The 22,831-nt window shown below is 46.6% G+C and overlaps 1 protein-coding gene across 7 annotated transcripts in view; it reads right to left on the reverse strand.

The window, feature by feature from the left end:
• Nucleotides 1-1,175: 1,175 nt before the first annotated feature.
• Nucleotides 1,176-22,831, reverse strand: part of BCAS3 (BCAS3 microtubule associated cell migration factor) — a 364,136-nt gene continuing 342,480 nt past the window's right edge. For 3 of the 7 annotated variants that reach the window (XM_065694920.1, XM_065694909.1, XM_065694908.1), the window contains 2 exons: nucleotides 17,882-17,947; nucleotides 1,176-2,052 (listed from right to left, as the gene is read on the reverse strand). In XM_065694920.1, the coding sequence (XP_065550992.1) occupies nucleotides 1,904-2,052; nucleotides 17,882-17,947 (215 nt within the window). In that variant the 3' untranslated portion in view covers nucleotides 1,176-1,903. The remainder of the gene's footprint in view (nucleotides 2,053-17,881; nucleotides 17,948-22,831) is intronic. The other 4 variants (XM_065694921.1, XM_065694922.1, XM_065694911.1 and 1 more) reach the window with 3 other exon arrangements.

Here is a 22,831-nt window from a genome sequence, read left to right on the forward strand (position 1 = left end):
TATGTGTTAATCTGGATTTTGTTTGAACTTTTGGAGCTGACCTTGGCTTGAACTGTGTTAAAAATCCTGACTGGTGTGGACTGACTTGACCCTGCGGTCCCATTTGTCCACGGTGCCAGCCCTACCCTCAGCCCCTTACTTGAAGCCATTATTTTACAGACATAAAAGGAACATAGCATTACAGCAGATATAGCCAGCGGGCTGGAGCTGTGAGTACTTACTTACGAGCGAACTCTTCTCTGATTTCATCCCAAAGAAGTCTTTTTTTTGCTTGTGAAAGGACTGACTGAAAACCAAGCAAGAAACTGAAATTATTGCTGCAGACTCTCACTTTTTATTAGTGGTTTCCAAGCCTGAAGAGAGAGGAAAAAAAGACTGCTGAGACCTGAGCTGCTGCGTTACAGTTGTAAAAAAATCAAGCCCAAGATTGAGTTTGGTATTTGGTGTTTGGGGATGGAGTAGGAAGAGGGTGGTCGGTTCTGCATCACTCCGTGTGGCTGGTTTAAGCTATAAGAGTGCAAAAAGATTTGTGGGTTTAGCTGGTTTCCTCTCATTGCTATGACTCAAACGGCTTCTATTAAAAACAAGTAGTGGGAAGGAAATTTCATAAGCTGACAGTCCCATCTCACTCTCTGCTTCTCGACACAAGTTGGCTGAGATATAGGAATTCATGTGGTTACTATGTGTGAGCCCATGACTATTTTATCAGCAGAGCTATGCAGTGCTAGTTTTGACTGTGCATGTTCAGCAGGGTACAGAGGTTCAGGCTGTTCTACAGGTTCTGCAAAGCTTCTTATATGTGATCCTGTAACACAAAAGATGGAGGTCGGTGCCTCTGCTTCCAGCATGCCTGGTCCTTGTCCCACCAAAATCAGAGGGACGAAGAAGCAGGGCCCCAACCAATGCAAGGAGCTGGAACCAGACGCACAGAGATGGTGTCGATTCTGAGAGGTGCTAAGTGGGTGCAAGGCACACTCATTTTTACAAATCCTGTCCTTGCACGAGGGGACAAGAAAGCAGAGAGGCAAAATCAAGCTAGACTGGCTGCATAACACCCACTGATGGCTTTAATTAAAGCCTTCAAGTTAGTAAATACGCACAAAGTCCAGTCCAGGAAGATATACAAAGCCCACAGCCAGCCCAGTAACACTCCATGAACATTGCCATTTAAGCAGTTTCTTGTTTAACTTAGATTTATTCAATGACACATGCATTTCTGGACAGATATTTGAGTTCCAGTGAACAACTTTTATAACCAAATATGAGAAATTTGTGACTGCAGTTAGTCAATTAAGTACATTTCTAAAATACAAGACTAAAACCGGAGCAATAGAGAGAATTCTTACAAAGAACGAAAAGAAACATTTCCATTCGTAATACTCCTGGCATTGATGAGCATCAGTAGGGAAGGAGGGCAGCAAGGAGACGCAATGAGGAAGGAATAACATTATCAACCCTGTCCACAGAAAGTTCTCCAGTTTCCACTCTCTCCAGTTCATTTGTTAATGCTCGGCACTTTTGCAAATGGCAAGAGCTCCTCTGAGTTATGGAGATTCCCTCCATCTCTCAACACGAAAAAGCAGAGAACAGTTGTGAAACCATGTGCTGGACCAAAAATGGCTTAGAAATATTTCTCCTCAACCAACCTCTTCCTGAACACAGCGAAAAAAGAAGCCGCAGAGCTACCAGGATTGAAGACGGAGTCTCTTCATATTGCACAGGGACACAAAGTCAAGATTTTGTGAGTATGCTTGAGGAAGGTTTAAGAGTCATCAATATTGACCAGGGTAATGAGAACCATCCAGTGCAGTGGTGGACTGGTGGGTGACAGACACATCGGGATTGTTCAGGTGGAGAGTGGCTCGTTACCCTGTCTGGATCTCTCCTTGGATGTTCGGCTCATTTAAGGGAAGCCCGTGGGGAAAAGACTGAGGGGCTGGTTTTCGTTAGTCGGGAGGGGTGATCTGTAGCCATCGAAGTTGCGTGGGATACTGCCACTGGTGGAACCAGAGCTGTTACTGAGCGTCTCTATGCTTCCCTCTCGCTGAAGCTCTGCAATGGGAAGAGAGAGCAGGTCCTGGTTAGCATTTCAAATAAAACTGGAGTGCTGTTAGGTGGCTGCTTTACTGACAAATCTGTTCGCTGTATCATTGCTCTAACATGTGCTCATCACCCATCCTTTCCAGGGGGATTTGACGAGTCACTCCAAAGGCACCCCAGCGCCTGGTTCTACTTCTCTGCTTGGTTCAGAGTTGAGCTGAGCCCAAGCGGAGCTGGATGGAAGTGTTACAGACTGCCCAGCAGAGCAGGCCCTTTCCTGGGGATGAGGCTGCTCACTCACGACATGTCAGGAGTTAACAGCGGGGATGCTCATGACTGAACTGAGCAGGGTGAGAAGGGTATGGTGGCAGATGATGAAACATCTCCTCTCTGCAGCAATGCTGCTGAGATGGTGGGGAAGGGGGAGTGGCAGCAACACCACTTACTGGTGGTGTGTACCAGTGGTGCATAACCACTGTAATTCTCCACCTTGGGAACACCAGGGACTTTCCACAACCCTTTACCCTGAGCAAACAGACAGAAATAACTCTGCTTTTTCAAGCCAAAGAGAAAATATCCCCCTTTCCTATGTGCCTGAGCTGTGCCTCAAAGCAAAAGAGAAAGAAGGTCTGACTGTGGCTCTCCCTCTCCTGGTCACACACATCCAGACATCATCCCTTGCTGACCTCCCAAAGCCTTTACTGCTCCCTAATCTTCAAACACAAGGATTTTTGTGTGTGCAGAGCATCATTTCTAACTGTGGCCTCCCTGTGAGCCACTTGAACCCAACAGTTGACTCAGTAGCAGCGTGCAGCAGCGCCGCTGGGCAGCATCACCCCAGGCCAGCACTCAGCGGCGGCATGCAGCGGTGAGATTAGGCAGAGCCCCACGGACACAACAGGAATCCTCTCCCAGACACGCAGTGACAGCCTACAAGAAATATCCTGGCGAGTTGCAACGCACGGCCCTGAGTGCGACTTCTGTCGCCTGCTTCCGCGCAGCCTGCGCTGGAGGGGACGGGATGGGAATGGGAGGTTCGGGCAAACTCCTCTGCTACCAAAGGGGAAAGAGGGAAACCCTCTTGTTGTGTTGTGCATGGGGGACAACCCCCAGGGGAGACAGGCAGCTTTCCCTGTCCCTGCAGCTGGGACTTTTGCTTGGATGGGGACAGAAAGAAGCCACACAGGAGCTGGAGAAGTGGGGGCCCCTTTGCTAAATATGAGCGCACCACCGCTGTTCGTACACCTCTGTCTCATGCCAGGATATTTAACCTTTTGTCAACACCGAACTTTGTGCAATGGGACTCCATGATAAGGACACGGCTATACACAAAGTGCATGGCAAAAGCAGGAAGTCAGTTCTTCACTAAAACCAAAAGCATCTCACCCCAGCATCCTCAGACACTGCTTCCGTTTACTACCTGGGCACTGCAGTGACAGCAGCCAGGAGAACGCACACCTAGCAATTGGGGGTTAGGGGATTTAATCCTTGACTGTGGAGGTAACTCGCAATGGAGAAAATCTGCCCAGGATACATGAAAAACAGATCAGCAGGAAACCAGTCACCCTATAAGCAGTGATGCTAATGACATCAGCTGTATTAATCACGGTTTCTTGCTAGTATTTGGTGAAGGAATGTCCATGCCTAAACCTCTTCATTTTCCTCACATCCTTACTCTCCCATGAGTTCAGGAAGTAAAAACAGTAATTTAAATCAGAAATGAGTGGCGTATCCCACACTAATACTGTGCTTATCCTGTCTGATTTGAGGCTTTTATCTCCCCTTGCACACAGCTGGCTTCGGTTAAACGTCCCACGTCAGAGCTCTGGGGTGCTGGGCAGCCATCGCCTGGCTGGGCAGGATGGGGCTCCCCCGAGCAGCGCTGGGGCTCCTGAACTCCTCACGGGGTGGCTTCGCTCTCTCTTTCTAAGCTGTAATTGATTTTCAGGCAAATGTGTTTTCAGCAGCCGTAGCAAAAGGAGGGAGAGGGAAAGCATTTGTTCCCCTGGGGCTCCTGCGTGGCCTCCTCAGGCCGTAGGGCTGAGCCTGCCAGCTCCTGCCTGTCCTTGGCCATGCCGTGTCCTGCCCGTCCTTCGGTGACTTGTGTAGGGCTGAAACCCTGCCAGGATGGGAGGTGGGGGAACTGGGGCTCGCACGGTGGCTTTCCGGGGGCGGCAGGGTTTCCGCAGCCGGCAGCACTTGTCACCTCTGCGGGGGACTGCCAGGGGGTGGCACTGCAGAGACTGATGCCAGCCAGGGAAAAAGCGTGGATAGAACATAGGGTAGGCAGAGCGGTGGGTGCAGGGACCGGCTGGGGAGGGTGGGGGCCGTGAGCCCCCCTTGCTGCTGTGGGGCATGGGGACCCCTTTCAATGAGCAACGGGGAGAGGCAGAAGAGAGGGTAAAAGAGATGCAAAACCTCAGTATGAAGGGGGGAGGAAGTTTTCCAGCCTGCACAGAGCCCGCTTTGGGATTGGAGGGGTTCAGGATAAAAACCAGGGGAGCTCCCGCATCCCAGCTGCCATCCCAAGCACTGCGGATGGCAAACTCACACATTACCCTGGGCAAACGAGTCTGGGCACTCCCAAACAGCCTCACGTTGTGAACCCGCTCGGCTCTGGAACTAATTACATGGCGAGGCAGACGAGCAATGTATTTTGATACCTAAGAAAGCATTGTAAACCTCCTGACCACTGCAGCAGAAAACACTGCTGTGCTCAGGAAATTGGGCTCTTGCCCTCGCCCGGGCCCGGCTCTCGTGTGCACGCCGGGTCACGCGAGACGTGCAATTAGCCATTACATGGTCACCAGGGACTACCTGTGCTGCACATCTGACCCCCAGGACCACAGTCAGCACATTTTCCTACATCCCTCCAGATAAATCCATTTTTTCCCCAGCTATTTCCTTAAAAACTATGCAAACTATTATTCCTCCCCCCAGATCTTCCAGCAGACCAGGACTCCGCAGAGGCACGTGCACAGGAACATCAGTGCCGCTCTCATGGGAACCTCAGACAAGACCAGAACGGCTCCATCACATGGGGACACCTTTCCTCTTACGGGATAAAAAACTGGGGGATGACTTCTGATAGACCTGATTCCTGGATAAACCCAACAAGTGCAGAAGGAGCCACTACACAGTGGGCTGTTGGGTGTCAGAAGAGGCAGGTCCCTATAGACAGTCAGTGCAGGCCATGCTGCCCTCCCACTGTGCTGGGATGGAGCAGCCAAGCCGGCAGCGCTGCTTGAAAGGAGGTGAAATGCTTCCCAGACCTAAGTAAGACGTGCCATATAACCGGTCAGACCAGCGATGTGCTGGGAACACACCTGCTAAAAAACACAGAACAGATGGAAAAACCAGGATACCCCCTGGAAAGACAGGGACAATGGAAAGACAGCGACAAGCGGCAGGAGAACCCAGAGCAGCAGTCGCTGCGAAGGACCAAGGCTCAGCACCGCGCCAGCAGAGCAGGACACGTCTGCCCAGCGAGTGATTTCGTTTACTTAGGTGGAGTTAGGCCAGGAATGGACATGGCCCCAGCATGTCTGAGGGTTATTGTATCTGCATTCCCCGATGCATATACTGTCGAGATGTATTAACTTCCTTAAATGTACCAGTAAAACAACCTCTTATGATACACTTTAATGAACTTGTACAGTAGCCAACAAATTGTGCATCATATAAAACCCATTCGGCCTTATAGACTCTCTGGCTATTTTGTAATAACTGCAATTTGCTGCTTCTGAAGCAAGATAACCAAGGGTTGAGAAGTCAGGCTCTGCAGCAACCTAAATATTTGATTTGGGGGGGAGTGGGTGGGAGAAGGAAGAAAGGGGCCTCTGGGAGCTATTTATGGGGTCAAAATAACATGAGACCTGCTCTTCTCGTAGCATTTCCACCATCAAGGAAATGAAATACTGTGAGAAGACCAGCACTTGCATTATTTTGGCCCCATAAATGGCTCCCTGAGGCTTTCACAAGCCCGTGAAAAACAAACACAAATACAAATAAATGCTAATACTGGAAACGTAAATACTAAAACCTGCCCATGTCCCTGGAGGAAGTAACTCACAAAGTCCTGACTGCCCTAAAAACAATGACAACAACAACAACGAGGAGATGAAGGAGCAGGAACATCTGCTGAAGCCATGAGGAGAAAGTCACTTCAGGGGAGCTGGGAACAGCCCTGCCTGTGCTTTTGATGGGAGCAGTAACGGGCACCGCTGCCATCACCCAGGGTCCCAGAGTAACCAAGATTTTCAGGGCACACGCACTTTCCGCAGTGGTGAAGGCAGCAGCAGTTCAAATCCCTGCTGCTGCTGGTGTGGGGAGGAGCAGCCATTGGGAGCAGGGAGAGAAGGTGGCATGGTGAGTGCCTGGCGGGGTCCTCAGCCTTCCCTGGGGGGCAGCCACCTCCTCCCATGGCCCTGCAGCATCCAAGGCCATGCTCAGGGGCTGTGGAAACACTGACACCGCTCAGAGAGCAACGGGGCATTAAAGGTGTTGCAAAGCAAATGCTGCCTGCTCTCTCCTTGGTATTACTTGCAGTGCGCCTGCCCGCAGACCAGCACCAGCGCAGCCTTCCTGCGGTGGGTACCTTGATGCATGAGAAATTGAAAATGGAACCTCCCACAGAACACTTATTTTTGATGATATTCCCAACAGCCTGATGGCCCTGGCCCTTGTCCTGCTGCCCAAGCCACTCTGCTCTCCCTGAGCTGGCTGCCAAAGTGGAGAGGAGGAGGAAGAGAAGAAAGAGTTGCTGCTCTGGGGACAGCAGTGCCGTCCCCTGACCAGTGCTGCACCCTCAGTTCCAGAAAGCTCCAGGAACTGTCAAAGGACCCCATCAAACCCAGAAAGGTACAAAGCCCTGCCAAGCTTAAATGTGAAACCATTTTATAGGGTGCATTAATTCAATGCCTGAAGAAAATCTATATAGTCCTCTTTTGCCCGGAACACTCATAAATTATGCTGCCTTTCTTATTCGTGCTCTCTCTGTAGTGGTCCACTTGAAGCCGTGGTATCTCCTTTATGTCTACTCAAAAATCTCATCTCCAGTGCATTATTTCTTCTAATGGTTTTTCCTTTCTCTCTGTTTGCTTTCCCCCGTTAAGCACAGTTTCAAAATATCCTCCAAAATCATTTGCTGGAAGAGCTGACCCTTTCCTCTTACCTAGGAAAGGGCTGCCCAGGCTCCGGCACAGCCCAGCGGAGCCGCAGCCGGGATAAATGATACAATGACAGCAGCCTGATGTGTCAGGGCAGCGGGGAAGCGGCAGCAACTCTGAATACAAGAATTATTCTTCATCATCTCAAACTGTCACAACACATTACCCTCAAAGCCGCAGCTCGCTGAAGGAGTGACCCTGGACTGAATGGGAGAGTGCTCGGGGAAAGAACTAATTGTAGCCTCTTTTCACACGTCAGTCACTTTTCACAGCACCAAGCCTTTCAAGCTCAACTAATGTCAAGTTCCCTTTTCCTTTTGCTGGGTTGAGTATTTCTGATTTTTAAGGATGGCATTTTTAAAGGAACAAGGTCTCCGGCAAGGGATGAGGCCAGGGACGGGAGGGGAGGAAGCGTCGGAGGGAGCACACATCAGAAAGTCCATCAGACGCCTGAAGACTCGTTAGGAATTAGACAATTAACAAGTAGGAATGCAGGAAGTGGGGTAATGGCCAGCGGGGCTTGAATCTCCTTGATTTCATTTCTGTCATTCACAGCAATTGGTTTGGGGAACTTCTTGGGCTCCGCCATGTGCCAAGGAGGCTGTGACTGCGGGAATGTGCTTGCCCCCTCTCTGAAGTCTGGATACAAGACGGGCATTTTCCAGCGGTGTGGAAGAGAAATGAGGTGCTGCTTGCTAAAACCACCTCTCTCGGGCCACGAGCAGCTTTTGAATGAATGGCTAAAAGGCCAAAATTAGAGCCTCATTTTAAAATCAAAGATAATTTCCTTCATTCGGAGGAGAAGTGAGAAGACTCCCTGCAGACAGAGCTCTCGGCATCACAGCCTGGTCTGTGCTCCTGGGCACGCAAACCTAAGGGCCCTTCATAGCTTCTTGTCTTTAACCAAAGTCATAAAATGTTCTGCAGCAAGGATTATTTTCTTTACCCTTCCATTTGCACAATGCCTATCGTGGGGGACTCGCAGGACTGCTGGGGCTTCTGAGTGTTACTTATTAACTGTAATGAATAATGATTATGTAGCTTCTGCCATCTGGATTCTCATTCAAAAGGATCCTATATAAAGCGAACACTAAAAGGCAATTTGTATGAACACAATGGAAGTCTCGAGGATCTCTTAAACTGTTTGTAATTTACACAACGCTCCCCCGTGAATGGATTAGTTAAACATCTTTATTTTACTCACTGCCAACAAGGGGAGTGGGACGTGCTCCCTGGAGGAGCCCACACCGGCCCCCAACACACAGCTTCCGCTCCCTTGTACGCCAACACGCACTTTTACACGTAAGCTCTCCATCCTCCAGTGTTTAGACAACATCCCAAACTCAGCTGGACACTTCTGGCTCTATTTCTGCAGGCACATTTACTATGAACATCATAACCGGTCCCCACAGGAGCTGGTGCCGCTGCCTGGGACACGCATGGTGCAGCCCAAGGCAGAAAAGGGCTCAAAAGCTTATGCGAGGTTGTAACCAAACTGGGATACAGAAATACCGCCCCTAACACAAAAGCTTGGAAACTGCATTGGAAACTGCTACTGCAGTTGTAGGTTTTTCTTGAGTGCTCCTTTTTCTTTTAATGAAATGCAATTATGCTAACGAGGGAGCTCTAATTATTAATCCATCTCCACTGCCCTTGGTTGCTGCTCCGAGGCAAGGACCTGCAGAGCTGGCTCCAGCCCCACTGGACCAAGGACTTGCCAGTGCTGAGGGCAGAGGGGAGCACTGCACCCTGGGGGGAACCTATACACTTGGTATTGGGATAAGCAAGAATCGTTAATATTAAATTCTAGTGAAATGAAAGCACTAAGAACTCATTAAAGCTCTTAATTTTCCCAGCTCCTTTTAATTTGAGGTGGCTGAAAAGAAATTTCTGGGCAAATGCAGTTTAACATTGCTCCTTTCCTATGGGAGCACAGACAGAAAGTCAGTTCCTAGCTTTATATATTACTACAGTGTTTATGAGTTTGTCTGATTATGATAACGCTTAAAAGTCAATTAAATGTGCTCTCTGCCCCAAGCCCCGTGCCCTACTCCTGCAGAAGCCATTAACCTGTGCCAGTTCTCCCCATGCTCCAGCAACCAACACAGGCAGCTGCGGGGACTGATTTCCTGTGATTTTTTGGGTGACCGTGATAGACCTGCCCCTAAAAAATGTTTTTTACCCTTTTTTTCTTTTAACCCAACAGTGTGAAAAAAGAGATACTAAAATCTATTCCAAAGAGGAAACAACAGCATCTGATCACTGAGAAACAATTCCCGTATTAGAACTATTTCATCCTGCTGCAACCTGAAAGATGTTGAGACACCACAAAAGCACCTACATTAAATTTGCAAAGTGAAAATGACTGGCAAACGCTGCCTGAGCAACGCCTCTGAAATCAGAATTCAGTGGCCTATGTAACTTATTAGTTACTGTCAAACTATCTTACAATAACTCTAACGCTGAATCCACATAGAGTTCGTTAGCGCCATGCACTTGGAGATGAAACCTGGCATGTTGGAAAAAAGGTGGCAGGATCTAGCAAGGAGATGAGGAGGTACAAGAGGAGGAGATAACCAGGGGAATGAAGACTGAGCCTTCTGAACATCAGAGCCCCTCGAGACAGCAAATTTCATTTCTAGTGCCTTATTTCAGCGCTAGGATGCCAAATAACTAACACTGAAATGTCCCCCATTATGAAATGGGGAGGACATCTGAACTTACATAAATGTCTGGGTTTACTGCAGGCACGAAGAGATTGTTGAGATATGGACAAAATGTTGTCATGCTTGAACTTCTACACAATTCTGTCTACCAAAAGAAAAAAGGAATAGAAAAAGCAAAGCAGCTTGTTTCTTCCTTTAAAAAGAGAACCTGAAAAGCTCCATACAACTCGAGTCCATGCAATAGGAGACCCAGGACCGTGGCATCTTGCCAGACTTGACTCCGAGCGTTTTATGGAAGGTTAAAAGTGCACTAGATAAAGGACTAGCATTTAGAGGGAGAATATTCTTCACGACAGGCACTTCCACAATGACTCCAGTGCTTTTAAAAAATAATCTCAAGTTTCCTAGAGCTGTGTGTTTTTGTAAAGAGGTTTAGGATGTTTTCCTACCTAAATGGCACTTCAGAAGGATGAGTTGCCAATTTTAGTCAGTATGTGAGATTTCAAAAGCTAGAACAGTCTGATGCTTACAGAAAACAATTTCCATAGCCCATCCACATCATGTAAGCCTACGAGACCTTGTGCAAGGTTTCCAGAAGAGTTTTTGAAAGGAATATGCAGATACATTCAATAGGGTTTAAAGGAATTCTCTCTTACCCCATCTTGAAAGTCTCAATATGTTGCTACTATAAATTTCTATAATGTACCTTATATGTAATACCCACTTTCCTCTGCAAGCCAGAGTGTACACAAGTTTTCTGATGTACTGAGGCAGAATTATCTTGTATCTTCAGTTACGCAAGCAGCACATCTGTGTATATCAGACCAAAAGTATTTACAGAGAAAACACTGTATTAAAATTCCTGGGTTTGGTCTCTCATTCCCAGGGTTATGGGAATGCCTCGGATTGCTAAACAGTGACCCCTCTGTCAGCCTCCAACTCCACAAAGGAAATTCAACGTAATCTGCATGTCCACAACACCTACCAGCTCTGTGTCCTACACCCTCTGGACTCTTTGGCTCTTGCTTGGCAATGCTCCTATTCTTGAAGCCACTACGCTTCTATCCAGAGCAAGCCTGGACCCAGTGTGTGGATCTACGCATGCCTCTTCCCACCAGAGCTGGAGCTACTTGAGATCTCAGGGCTGAGGGGTCCTGTCTCAAAGGTGGCTGCAGCAAAGCCACTGCATAGGAGTGTGATGCACGGGAGCGCTCAGGGAGTGCTGCGGGTCCCTCCTCCTCTCCTGGACTCTGCCAAACAGTCCCAGTAAAAGAGCTGGCAAAGGAAAAACTGCCTGAAGATCAAACCCACAAACCCAGTGATGACCTCAGGGCCTGGGCAGCCCCTCGCCAGTACGCTGGATGGGGGATTTCAAACACCCCTGACCCTCCAAACTTCAGCAGTTTCATGTCTAAGACCTATTTTTTTCCCTTCTTGCGATGCTACCTCGGTTATCTGGCTTCCTCAATAACCCTTACTTAGCAAGACAAGGCAACCCCAGGGGAGGACAAGTTCTGTGCTCGGAATGTGCCTCTGTATGCATCTTGCATATGTGCATTGTATGCTTCTGACACAAACGTACTGCTGAGTTCATTTTAAAAGTATAATATTACAAAGCAAAGTAATCCTGGCACAACTTCTAGTACTTCTGACATGGAGTGGCCTTTCAGGCCAGTGAGGAAAGCTACTGAGAGGCTCTGGGCTGTCTCCGTAGTGCAGATTGATGCCGAGGAGGAAGCTAGAGCGGACTGGAATTTGGGACTGATTCAAAGGAAAAGTTAAAAGTTTGGGGGTAGCAGATGCTCAGCTGGTCCAAATCAGAAGAGTTTCATTGAAACTCACGAAGTTATGTCACCACGGACTCAGCCTCGTCTGCTCATCTAAACAGTTCAAGGCTTTAGAATTGGAAAAGCTCAGGTGGAGATCTAAGGAGCAGAGGTCTCCTCCTTTCATTTCCCTGGCGCTGGTTTTAGTGTTGCTGAGAAACTCCAAACCCATCCAAATAATCCTAGTTCCAAATGCAACTTATTTGGTCTATTTAGGCAATTATTGTAAAGATTATGTTGACGTCGCTGCTTCAAGTAGACCAGTTTGTGAAACACAGAACTAATTTTACGGAGCACTCAAAGCTCGCAGTAGTACTCTTAAAATCACATCTCTACCTAGACTATTAACTGAGCCTGGAAAAACAACAGGCCAGCCTTGTGGGCTCGCTCTCTTGCAGGATTGCTTGAGGCTCTTAATACACTCTGTCTTATTTATACAGCTCTAAATTCTGATGTGAGACATAAATATGAAAGAGCCTTGATAAAAATGACATCCGAAGCTTCATTTGGCCTCCTGTTAATGGAGCTGATCAACACAGCAGTTCTCATGAAACCAGAAAGCAGCTGAAAAATGTAAGTTCAACAGTTTAATTTTTAAAACTCGTGTTGTAAAAATGGTTCCAAGTATTGATTCCAGTACACTTTGCCTTTTTAGTTACACTCTTACAAGCACTGTCAAACGTGCGAATGAGCTGCACCCTGTGGACGAGCACAGAGGATAACCCATGTGAAATCCGAAAGAGCTAACGGCAAACCAAGGCATTCCTCTGGCCACATCCCACATAAAAGGCAATTCCAATCATCTCAAGATGTGCAGATTACGCCTTGTACTTGGGCATCTGGCAGTGCATTGTAACTACCTGCTCCTCATGCTGTGCTTTTGCAGACATTTGCTCACATTTTGATGGGTGACCAGCCATGTTTGGAACTAGATGATCTTGAGGTCCTTCCCAACCCTAACTATTCTATGATTCTATGTTTCCAAAAGATAAACCAAAGGGACAACAGAATCCTGGCACAATATAAAGATTTTATCGTTTAAAGGGTGTAGACAGAAGTAGCCCTGAATGAAGGCACAAAACCACACTCAGATTTCAGGTTAGGTATCTGTTCCTGTACAGTTCACCTAGCCTCTGCTGCTTCTGTGTCTGCAGATGAGGGAGGAAAGCTGCTATGCTAATTTGTCTTTTGACTAATGCCTCCAAATGTTACTTCCACCCAACAATCTGGCATCAGTGATGCAGTGCCCAATGGGAAAAGCTGCTCTGCTCACCACGTGAGAATAGATGGGAGATGCCATTCATGGGAATGCTGTGCTCTGCCTTAGGAGAAATCCAGCATAGCAAAAAATCTGAGCATCCCTCCGCAGCGCACCACATGGCACTGCTCCCGGGCCCCTGAAATGGTACGTGGCTGGGGAACTGACACCATTTCCATCCCATGCACCTCAACCAGGGTTCTGCGTGTGCTCACCATCCCCAGCCACTCACAGCTCCTCACTACCTTGCCATGCCACCAGGCCAGAGTGGAGGGAATGGGGCAGGTCCTGGCTGTGGCCTTCCCAGAAAAACATCTTTGGAAACAGTCGGAGAAGTGATACTGACCCCCTGTCTTTCACAACACCATCAGCTTTTGATGTAAACACAGAGTTCATGTGTTGGGCAAATACTGAGAAAGTCACTGACCAAGGAAAGAACAAATAAATGCCAAAACCAAATAAACGAAAAAAGATGGTACTTTAACTGCGGGCTCTTTTCGGAAAATGGGCCTTGCATAGGAAAAGGGAGTAAACAGCTCATGTCCTAGAACTGCTGTTTTACAGGGTGGGCGCCTTCCGGCGTGGCAGGAGGTGACACACCACCAGCCAGCATCAGGCACTCCCAGATTCTGTATCTTTCACAACAGCAAATGGGTGCTCATAAAACTCGGCCCCTTCCCACCTATTTCTGTCTGCGTGGAAAACTAATTCTTTCCTACCTGGGATGCGGGACAGGCTGTGGGGAAGCTGCTCCCTGCCTGTGATGGGAAATGCCTTGGAGAAATCTCAGAGGCTCTCGTTAATGTCTGAGGAACAGGGAGCAAAGACTAAAAGGCAGCTGGCAACAAAAGCACCACCACCTTGTCTGAAGCGACAGGAGTGAAATGCAGAATGCAAACACAGAAGCGGGGTAAAAGCTATTTAAATGTTTCAGAAGTCTTACTCTTTTTCTAAACTAGCTCACACATTACACCGAGTATGTAATACCAGTGATGTAATTTAAGAGAGCACCAGCAGAAACACAGCAAAAAGGAGCTGGTCTATAACCTTTATGTCTTTACGTTTTGCCTTTTTCATTCCCTGTGAACACACATTTACACAGCACCATTTTCACAGACAGAATACACCTCTGGAGGTTTCAACTCCCTGCATGAACCTCGGCAGGGGTCCTGAACACCTTCCACTTCTGCTGGGGCAGCAGCAGCGATGGCTTCTCCATTTTGCAGGATGCTTCCAACTGATCTGTCATTTTTCTTACTCTTAGGTTTTTTTGTCAGCTGATTGTGCACACAATATTGAGCAATAATAAACAGAGGAGGATGAAAACTGCTGCAGCTTGAGGAGTGAGCTCAGGATATGATTCCTCCTCACCGGATGCCTGGAAGATGTCACTGAAATTCTCTCTCCCTTAGTGCAACCCGTGTGGAGCCAATATGAACTCTCAGCAAAGTGCTTAAAAACCCATTATTTATAATAACTGTTAAATGATGAGACATTGTTTACCCAGATCGCAAGATAAATTCTCACTTACAGAATGCTTGCCTGACTGTCCTGAACGCCATCTGGTTTTTATTTAAATGCAAAATGTAATTAGGCTCTCAATAACACAGCAGAAGAATTCAATAAGATAGGGCTTTTCACTTACAGTTTAATATTAACATTTTCCCATAAATGTTAATGAATAAAAGTCTACTGTTTTATATATTATCCATGGTGGGGAGACAGCAGGCTAGGAATGGGTGGAAAGCTAGTATTTTCATACCAGAAATTATGATACATACCTCAAGGAGAACTAACTATTCCCAGCACTGCTGGAGACCTGGTGACAACACTGCTTCCTCCTGGGGCAGCCACTAGACCTGGTCCCACAGAACACGCTCCAGGGAGTCTCCCTCCCCATCGATCAGATCCTTCCGCAGCCAAAATCCCCTTTCTTTTTTCTTCGCTCTTTTTCTCCTGCCCTCTCTCCCCATTTCCCACTTGATGCCTGACCATCTCCTCCAGACAGACGACGAGCATCAGATAGCTCACGACATCGCTGTTAAGGACGTGGTCCTAAGCCCTGCTATTCTCAGACTCCACCATGGACAGCAAGGCTAGATTATCGGAAAAATGAGGTTACCATTTATCTGATTCTCTGTTAGAGAAATGTGGGGGTGATGAGAGGTGACAGCAGGGCTGCAGACTACAGTATGACAATAGGAAATGGTATGGCCTCTGAACAGGTAGGAGAAGGCCCTTGAAGGCACTTTGGGAGTCCACTGAGAGACCTGTGCCTCTTGATGCTGAAGCATAAGGAGCAGATCCCCTGGTGGAAGAGAGGCCTCTGCAGCTGAGAGAACTGAGAGCTGCAGGGCCAGAGGGTTGGCTCACACTGGAACATTTTAATTGTTTTAGCTTTTGACCTTCAATTTATTGCTGGGGGTTTTGCTGCGTTAATGCTTGTTTTGCTGTTTGGTGACTCATACTTCATCGTATCTTTCTATCAGAAGTGTTCATTTAACAGTTCGACTGCTTAACAATTTAGTGCATAAATGGCTTTCCATTCTACAGCCTCCTCTCCCGTTTCCCCTGGTGAGGGAAATGCATAGTTTATGAGAGCTTTGCAATGACTTGGGCCATCGCCCTTTCACAATCCAAGGAATGGCAGATGCCTTCGGCATCAGCCTGATGTTAATGCTTTGCACAGGCAGGAAGGGGAACCGGCAAATTGGCTGCATGTCGTTTTAAGATAATGAAAGGCTCAAACTTTCAAAGAGTTAGTGCAAGACGTGCAACACGCAGAAACAGGAGCAGTGTCCCCCCTACCATCCCCAACAGACAGCGGGATACTGGGGTGGGAGTGGAGTGGTGGCACCCTGTCTGATCACAGACCTTCTGTCACCTCCACCACGACCCAAGCTGCAGCTCGTCCTTAACGTAAGGGTCCCAGGGGTTACCTAAGGCTGCACGGTGATTTCAGGGAGCGCTGGCTTCCCCGGGGCTCCGATGGCAAAGCTGGAGCAGACCCCGAGGGACACAAGGGCAGCAGCAGAGCTGAGCAAAGCCTTCCCCCAGCTAAGCCAGGCTTTAGGAGCAAGCACCAGCCAAGGCTGCACACACCTAGAATCACTCCTGCAAAAATCAGCAAAATACTGCAGGGCTCTCTGGGGCTGCTGGGCTTGGGAGGAGGGACAGGAGCTGTCTTGCCTTTATTCTGCCACCATCTCAGCAGCTGCAACAAGTTTTGGCTCACAAAACAGCCGTAAAAATACCAGTCCTGGTTGAAATGCTGGGAGACGAAGGCTCTTATACTTACGGAGAGAGAGGTGATTGCTGTAAGTCGTATCCTACATAAAAATACCATGCAAAGACTCCTAAAAGGCATAACAAGGTAATTATAGGAACTAGAGATGGAAAAATCATGTAGCCTCCTAGACTCCTGCACCCTGCTCAGTGTGGGGCAGGCTTTAGAAGTTGGACTTAAAGAGAAGATTTAATAAACACTGAGAAATGTTTCTAAATATTTAGAAAAGCCAAAATAACAGATTTCCAAGCCAAGCTGTGCAAACAGAAAATGAATTTAGAAAACTGTTAAAAATCAACAGCTTTTGCGTGCACCAAAATACAGTCCTTTGAATAGCAAGCATCACCTCATGGGCATGATGCTGCAAGCAGGGCTGTAAGGATGCTCAGTTCTTTGCAGAACCAGGCCTAAATGAATACCTACCGTGGCTTTCCTCTTGTTCCCCTTGAAATCAATAGCAGAAGCCTCAGTGATGCAAACAGCTTAATGCTTTAGGAGGTACTCAGCAGAACAGGCAAATGTGAGCAAAGCCAAGCTAGACAGAATGGAGCTTTACATTTTCCTGTGAAATACTGGAGTATTGCAGTAAGAAAATTAATTTGCTTAATTATTAGGAGGGAAAAAAACACAAACCAAAGCACACCACACCAAAATCTAACACAGGAACAAATCTCTAAGGAGACAGGGAACTGTTTCTCTGTTAACTACTTTAGACAAAGCACTGGAAGAAAAATGTCCAGTTCCAATAATGTCAAAACCCGATTACAGCCTGCACAGAAGACCTAAAACACTTGCAGAACAATGAGTAAGAAATTAAGTTTTAAATTGAGTGCTGGCCCTATCTTGTGTCACTTCTTTATATTCTAGTAGAAAGGACACTGCTGAGCTCATTTCATATACAGCAGCGCAAGATGCCTGGATACAGACATCATTGAGTCATCTCATATATGTTTCTCCTCATTTCTTTCTCCAGGAGGAATGACAAATCTAGAAATGTGACTGCACTTTGTTTTATTATGGTATTGATTTTTCTGCAAAGGGAAAGTGCATTTATCCCCCAGGTCTGTGTGCTGGCAAGAAAGGGTTAACAAAATGTTTATCACAAAGCTGGCTTCAGAGTTGAAAGTAATGTGATCAGTAATGAATTTTGTGTTACATTAGGTTGTATAAATGGACAGACAAGCGCAGACAACAAGTGGCCAGGAGTCGGGGCTAATCTAATGATGTAAAAATAGAGACAGCACCAATTATACTTGGGGCCAGCTCAGAGCTCCTGCAGGGACTGCAAATGAATAGGTACAAATCAAATTACTGACTAATAGACGCACTACAAGAGAGGGCAGTCAATGCTAAATACATTAGGGCCTTGTGACCTCTCTGCTCTGAACAGCAGAATCCTAAATTTGACTTAAAAAAAAAAGAAAATCAAAGAAACTCTTGTTCCTTTCAGGAGAGAAATAGAACAATGTTATTTGTGAAATGATTTGAGACACTTAGATATTTTTTGGTTTGCTCCCCTATGACCATGTCATGTACATAACCCTTTGAAAGCCAACAGAGGGTTTGCTTTTAGAACAAGGAGAAATATTCTTTGTGCAAAAGTTAAGACCTGATAACAATACAGTTATGTTACATACCAAAACATTTCAAAGCCATGTGCCTCTTTGTGGTGATGTTTTTTACTGCTACTTCACCGGCTGTGTCTGTATCAAAAATAAAATAGTTCTTAAAAAAGATGCCTTGATTTAATAGTAAGAAAAAGAAAAGGAATCTCCCCACACCACAACTGATAATAAGCAAATGCAGTTGATCAACTTGTTATCAATGGCAGAGCTGTCTTATGGTATCAGCGTTCCCTTTAGGAACAGCAGCAGACTTTTTCTACAAACAGTAACAAACCTAAATACACACCAGAAACATTTGTGGTATCAGCATCCATCCCCCAACCCCGCTCCCTTCAACAATGGATGACCTGGAAGAAATTCCTGAAGCTCCCAGGGCTGAATTTGGAGATCTGAGAAGTTAAAAATGCCCTTGTTGGCCCTGGCAAGGCTGCTCCAGGGACACCGGCTTGGGCAGGAGCAAGCGAGAAGCTGTCCAGGGCAGCTCCACTGTTGCTGCACATGAGAAATAACTACTAAACTCATGTTCAAATGTGTCCAGTGCAAATGCTGCTCTTGTCACCCAGCCCTTCAAAACTGGTGGCTCCTAAAAAGCCTTGAATTTTAGTTGTTTCTTTAAAGCAAGGCTCATCCAAATAAAATGCAGGAAGAACTGCATTGAGCACTTAAGACTTATTTGAGGGGGTAATTTAATCTCTGACCCTGGGATGAATATCCTGCAAGTTCAAAGGCTGCTTTTAGCATCAGTGTTATTTGATACACCAGCGTGTTTGCTGCCCAAGCTGATTGTGTATTGAACCTATGCAGAAATCTTTTTGCAGAAATGCTCTTCGGAGGGAAAATCAATTGTTCTGTGCTCCTACATCCCATGTCCAAGTGAGGATTAAGACCAACTGAGGAGAGGGAAGGGAAAAATTACCTTGGAAAAAATTAAAAGGAAAAGGAAGGAAAGAAGGAAACATACGAGGGAGGGAGGGAGAAGGTACTGATCAAAGCTCTAATTCTATACAGGGCTAATCCTATTCCGAAAACTGTATGTAGCGGTACACCTATGCCCAGGTGGCTGCTGCTCATTTCTGAACCACAGACACTTTCTCTTTTGGAAAAGCCAGGAAGGATGCTCCTTGCATGGGGTCAGAGGGCAGAGGAGCACGCCTCCCACCTCAAGGCAGGCTTCACTTCTCCAAATTGCAAACTTCACACAAACATTTCAAAAACCCTGCAAGGTTCAGAGGTGTCAAGACTCGAGTTAGGCTCAGGCTGGTGTAACCACATGGCTTTGGCTGGGGACGAGGATCCCAACTGCCTGCAGCACCAGTCCTGGGTTTCATGCAGGCTATTCCCTAACAGCAAGTCTAATTAGCTCCACTTACTTACATCCCATTAATCAGGTTAAAGAATTTGCTTCAACATATGAGCTTCCTTCATCACATTATGAGTTTGTTCATGAAATCTGGAAGGAATCCAGATGGTTTCTTCTGAGGGCCAGGCACAGGGTGCTCTGTGCACCTCACTGCTGGGTCACTGGTTTTCCATGGGTGGCAGACTTGGAGTTTTGGAAGAAAATGAGCCATACCTCTATTTTTTTTAACTGAAACACCATAATGGGCATTAAACACCTTGCTTTAAATTCTTTAATCTTCATGGGTTGTATAAACCATGATGGTGCCCATTCTTCCCTGCTCAGACCTATGGGGCTGGTTCTGAGATGCAAAATCTGGGGGGTGCTCTGCAGTTCTTGATATGGGCTCTTACTGCAAGTTCATGTGTGTTTCTAAGACAGGACAGATTATTTTGCTTCATAAACTGCAGTGTAAACTGAGCCATCACAGGGTACTGGATTTCATGATGAGTTAAAAAGAAGGACACATGCCCACAAAACGCAATTCTACTCTTGTATATCCACAGAACAGTTCTGCCACTTGCAAAATGCTGCAGCAATGTGCATTTGGGTGGGCTTTGTCAAAATAAGTTAGATATGAATATAAGTACAACATTCAGGCAGTCAAATCATAACGGAGAAGACGCAGCAGACGGGCATGGACAGGAATCATACAATGCAAGCACAGTATGCCCCATCCTGCCCCTCCAGCGCTGCCCAGGCTCCATCAGCTCTTTCTGGCAAAAACCCCAGGGGTCTGACAGTGGCAGCAGCACATTTGTCTCTAAAGGAAGTCTGCAGTATTGCCTATCCTGACAATATAACCTGAGCAGTGAGGAATACTTATTTATCTTATGTATTGACAATTCTCCCTTGGAACCTGTCTGTTGTGTTTGTCTCCTAAAGGATAAATCTACCCTTCTGCCACTGTGCTATGTGCTTTACAGTAATAAACTTGAGAAAACGTAGAGAATGGGTTTTGCCTTGGTAAATCATGTGAAAGTCAAGTCTGAAGCTGTGCCTGGATTTAACATCCAGCTAAACCTTTCACCCAGGTCAAAGGAGGGAGAAGCTGGGATGAACTCTCAGGGTTGAGAATATCTTTCCTCTTGGTGCTTCAGGTGCAGAGCTGAGAGTTTCATGCTCACTGCTGCTGCCCTGTTGCTAGTAACTCCTTCCTGGGACCGACTGTCAGATCCACTGGTTTTCCTTCACACCAGCCTACATCTTAAGTGGTTGTGACCAGGGGACTAGTGACTTTGGGTCCCTGGGATGCACAGAGACCTCTGTAGGAAGAGCCCACATCAGCATCACAGCTGCGGATGCCATCCTCAGCCCAGAGGGAACAGGCGGAGAGTGCAAGGAGAATCTGTCTCCTGGGCTTCAGCATACTTGGCACAGAAACAGGGGATAGCCACAGCAATAGTAGTCTACTGTTATATATATATGTATTACAGAAAGCATCCCATCGCTCAGACTGTAACGCTTTGGTGCCCTGTTACAGACTAATTTTCGATATTATGCCTAGAAATTAGCAAAATACAAAGAAATGTACTCGTGGAAAGAGGATTTGCTGCTGACAGTATTTCTGAGGGCAAGGTTTCTAGCCTAGGCTGCCAATTTCTGCATGTCCAGTTTGAGTGGAATATGGGCCGAGATCTCTGTCTCCCGGAAGCACAGCTCCATAAATCACAATACTAGCTTTTATTTAGTAGTTTTTTGCTTTGCAAATGCAATGTGAAGCTCCAGCACATACTCAGAAACTAAACAGCAAATGTAAATACTGTGGCTGCTCGAAAACAAAGCTCTGCAAGCAAAAGAGGTCACTGACCACTAACATTCTGTGAGCAGACCTTGCTTTTTCTTTTTTTCAGTGAAGAGTTTGACAGAAACTGAAACGGCAAAAACATATTTTTGCATCTTTGCCAATTTACGCCTTCTTTGGAATGAAATGTGTATCTAGGCTGACAGCTTATGTACCACAGACTCCACTTAAGATAGACATGGGTCGTCTGGATAATTGGATAACAAGGAGGAAAACTGGTTTCCCAATCAAGTCAACTAGCTGGATGACTGGAGTTATCATTTAGGTCACAAGGAAAGTAGATTTTTGGGGGGTCATTTTCCATACCTGGTTCTTCTCCCATCCAGTGTCCGACAGCCCTTGGCAACTAGTCAGAGGTAGAAAAGACCCATCAGGCCATCCAATTCCCTTTCCTTGCAAATGACAGATTATTCCTCATGTTTTTAGCATCCTCCAGTTTGATTTTTCCTCTATAACCGATCTTTGGGTCATTTCTGCCTCTGACCACAGTCAGGTCCACTGAACCAGTGAGGCACTGCCAACCCTGCTTTGCAATGCAACATAGCAGGTAAGAAACAAAGACACTGCAAGTATCTGCTCCTCAAAATGGTCTGTGTACCATGGGCATGTGTTTCCTCCACACTACTGCATCGTATCAGCCCTGATTACCATATAAATCTATGTGTCAGCTATGTCCTAACAGTTAAGGCATTAAAAGAATCTATTTATCTCTTGTCATTAAGAGCATGTCAGGACCAGTTAAGCACTTGATAAAGTCTCACTGTCCACCCTATTGCCCATTTTGTCTTTGTCCACACAGTGGGCCTGAGCACTGCACATGTACCTTCACATTCAGAGTCAGAAATTTTCATTAATTCATGTGTGAATAAGACTTTGCAAGTTCCATTAAATCTCTGCAAAATGTATGTAAGGACTGAAGGCAAGGAGCTGAAACAGGAGTTAAAACATGCATAACATAAAGGCATGCATAAGTTAAAATAAGTAATTTTAGGGTTATTAGAGGGAGATTTATAACTTATAACTTCCCTAATTTTGAGTTCAATGCAGAAATATAAATACTGTCTTTGGAACCAGTACCAGTATATAAATCAACTACCAACAAGCAGACGTACAGTGTTCTGTTCTGCTGAACTCTTTGCTATCATTTCATTCAGGTGAGCTGGCAGCAGAGAATCCAAGGAAGAAAACTGTATTTCCCAGATAACTCAGTTCAGGTTTGTTCAGATGTACGTGGTCTGGGGCGAAGTGAAAACTACCCTACTTGTTATGAACCAACAGAGACACCTCTTCCTTGAAGCAAGGGTAATGCACCTCCAAACTTATCTTTCCCCATTAATTAAGCAGCAGACAGATGCTAGCACTTTGCGGTGCGCGCAGGCTGACAAATGGCTGGCTGGCAGCCTGCCGCGAGTGCAGCCACGCATGCTGCAGTGAGCAGCCGACTCCCCATGCAAGTGCATCTTCCCAGGTAGCGTCTGAGCAGGAGAGAACTTTTTATGGCCATCTGGTAAGAAGAGCTCAAGAGCTGTTAGGGGATGGAAGTGGAAAGGGCATGGGAGTTCACAGCCTTATCACTAGGTTTTCTCTGCTGCACTGAGTCACCGCATGCCCAAATCCCTAGAATAAAGTGTTAGTGGTAGAGAGAATTCCACGGCAGGCAGGAAAACGCATAATGACAGCGAGAGAAGGGTAGTGGGATGGGGTGACCATGAGCCAGCAATGTGCTCTTGTGGCCAAGAAGGCAAATGGCATCTTAGGG

Source organism: Lathamus discolor, chromosome 14 (assembly GCF_037157495.1).
Source record: "Lathamus discolor isolate bLatDis1 chromosome 14, bLatDis1.hap1, whole genome shotgun sequence".
Classification (NCBI taxonomy): Eukaryota; Metazoa; Chordata; class Aves; order Psittaciformes; family Psittacidae; genus Lathamus; species Lathamus discolor.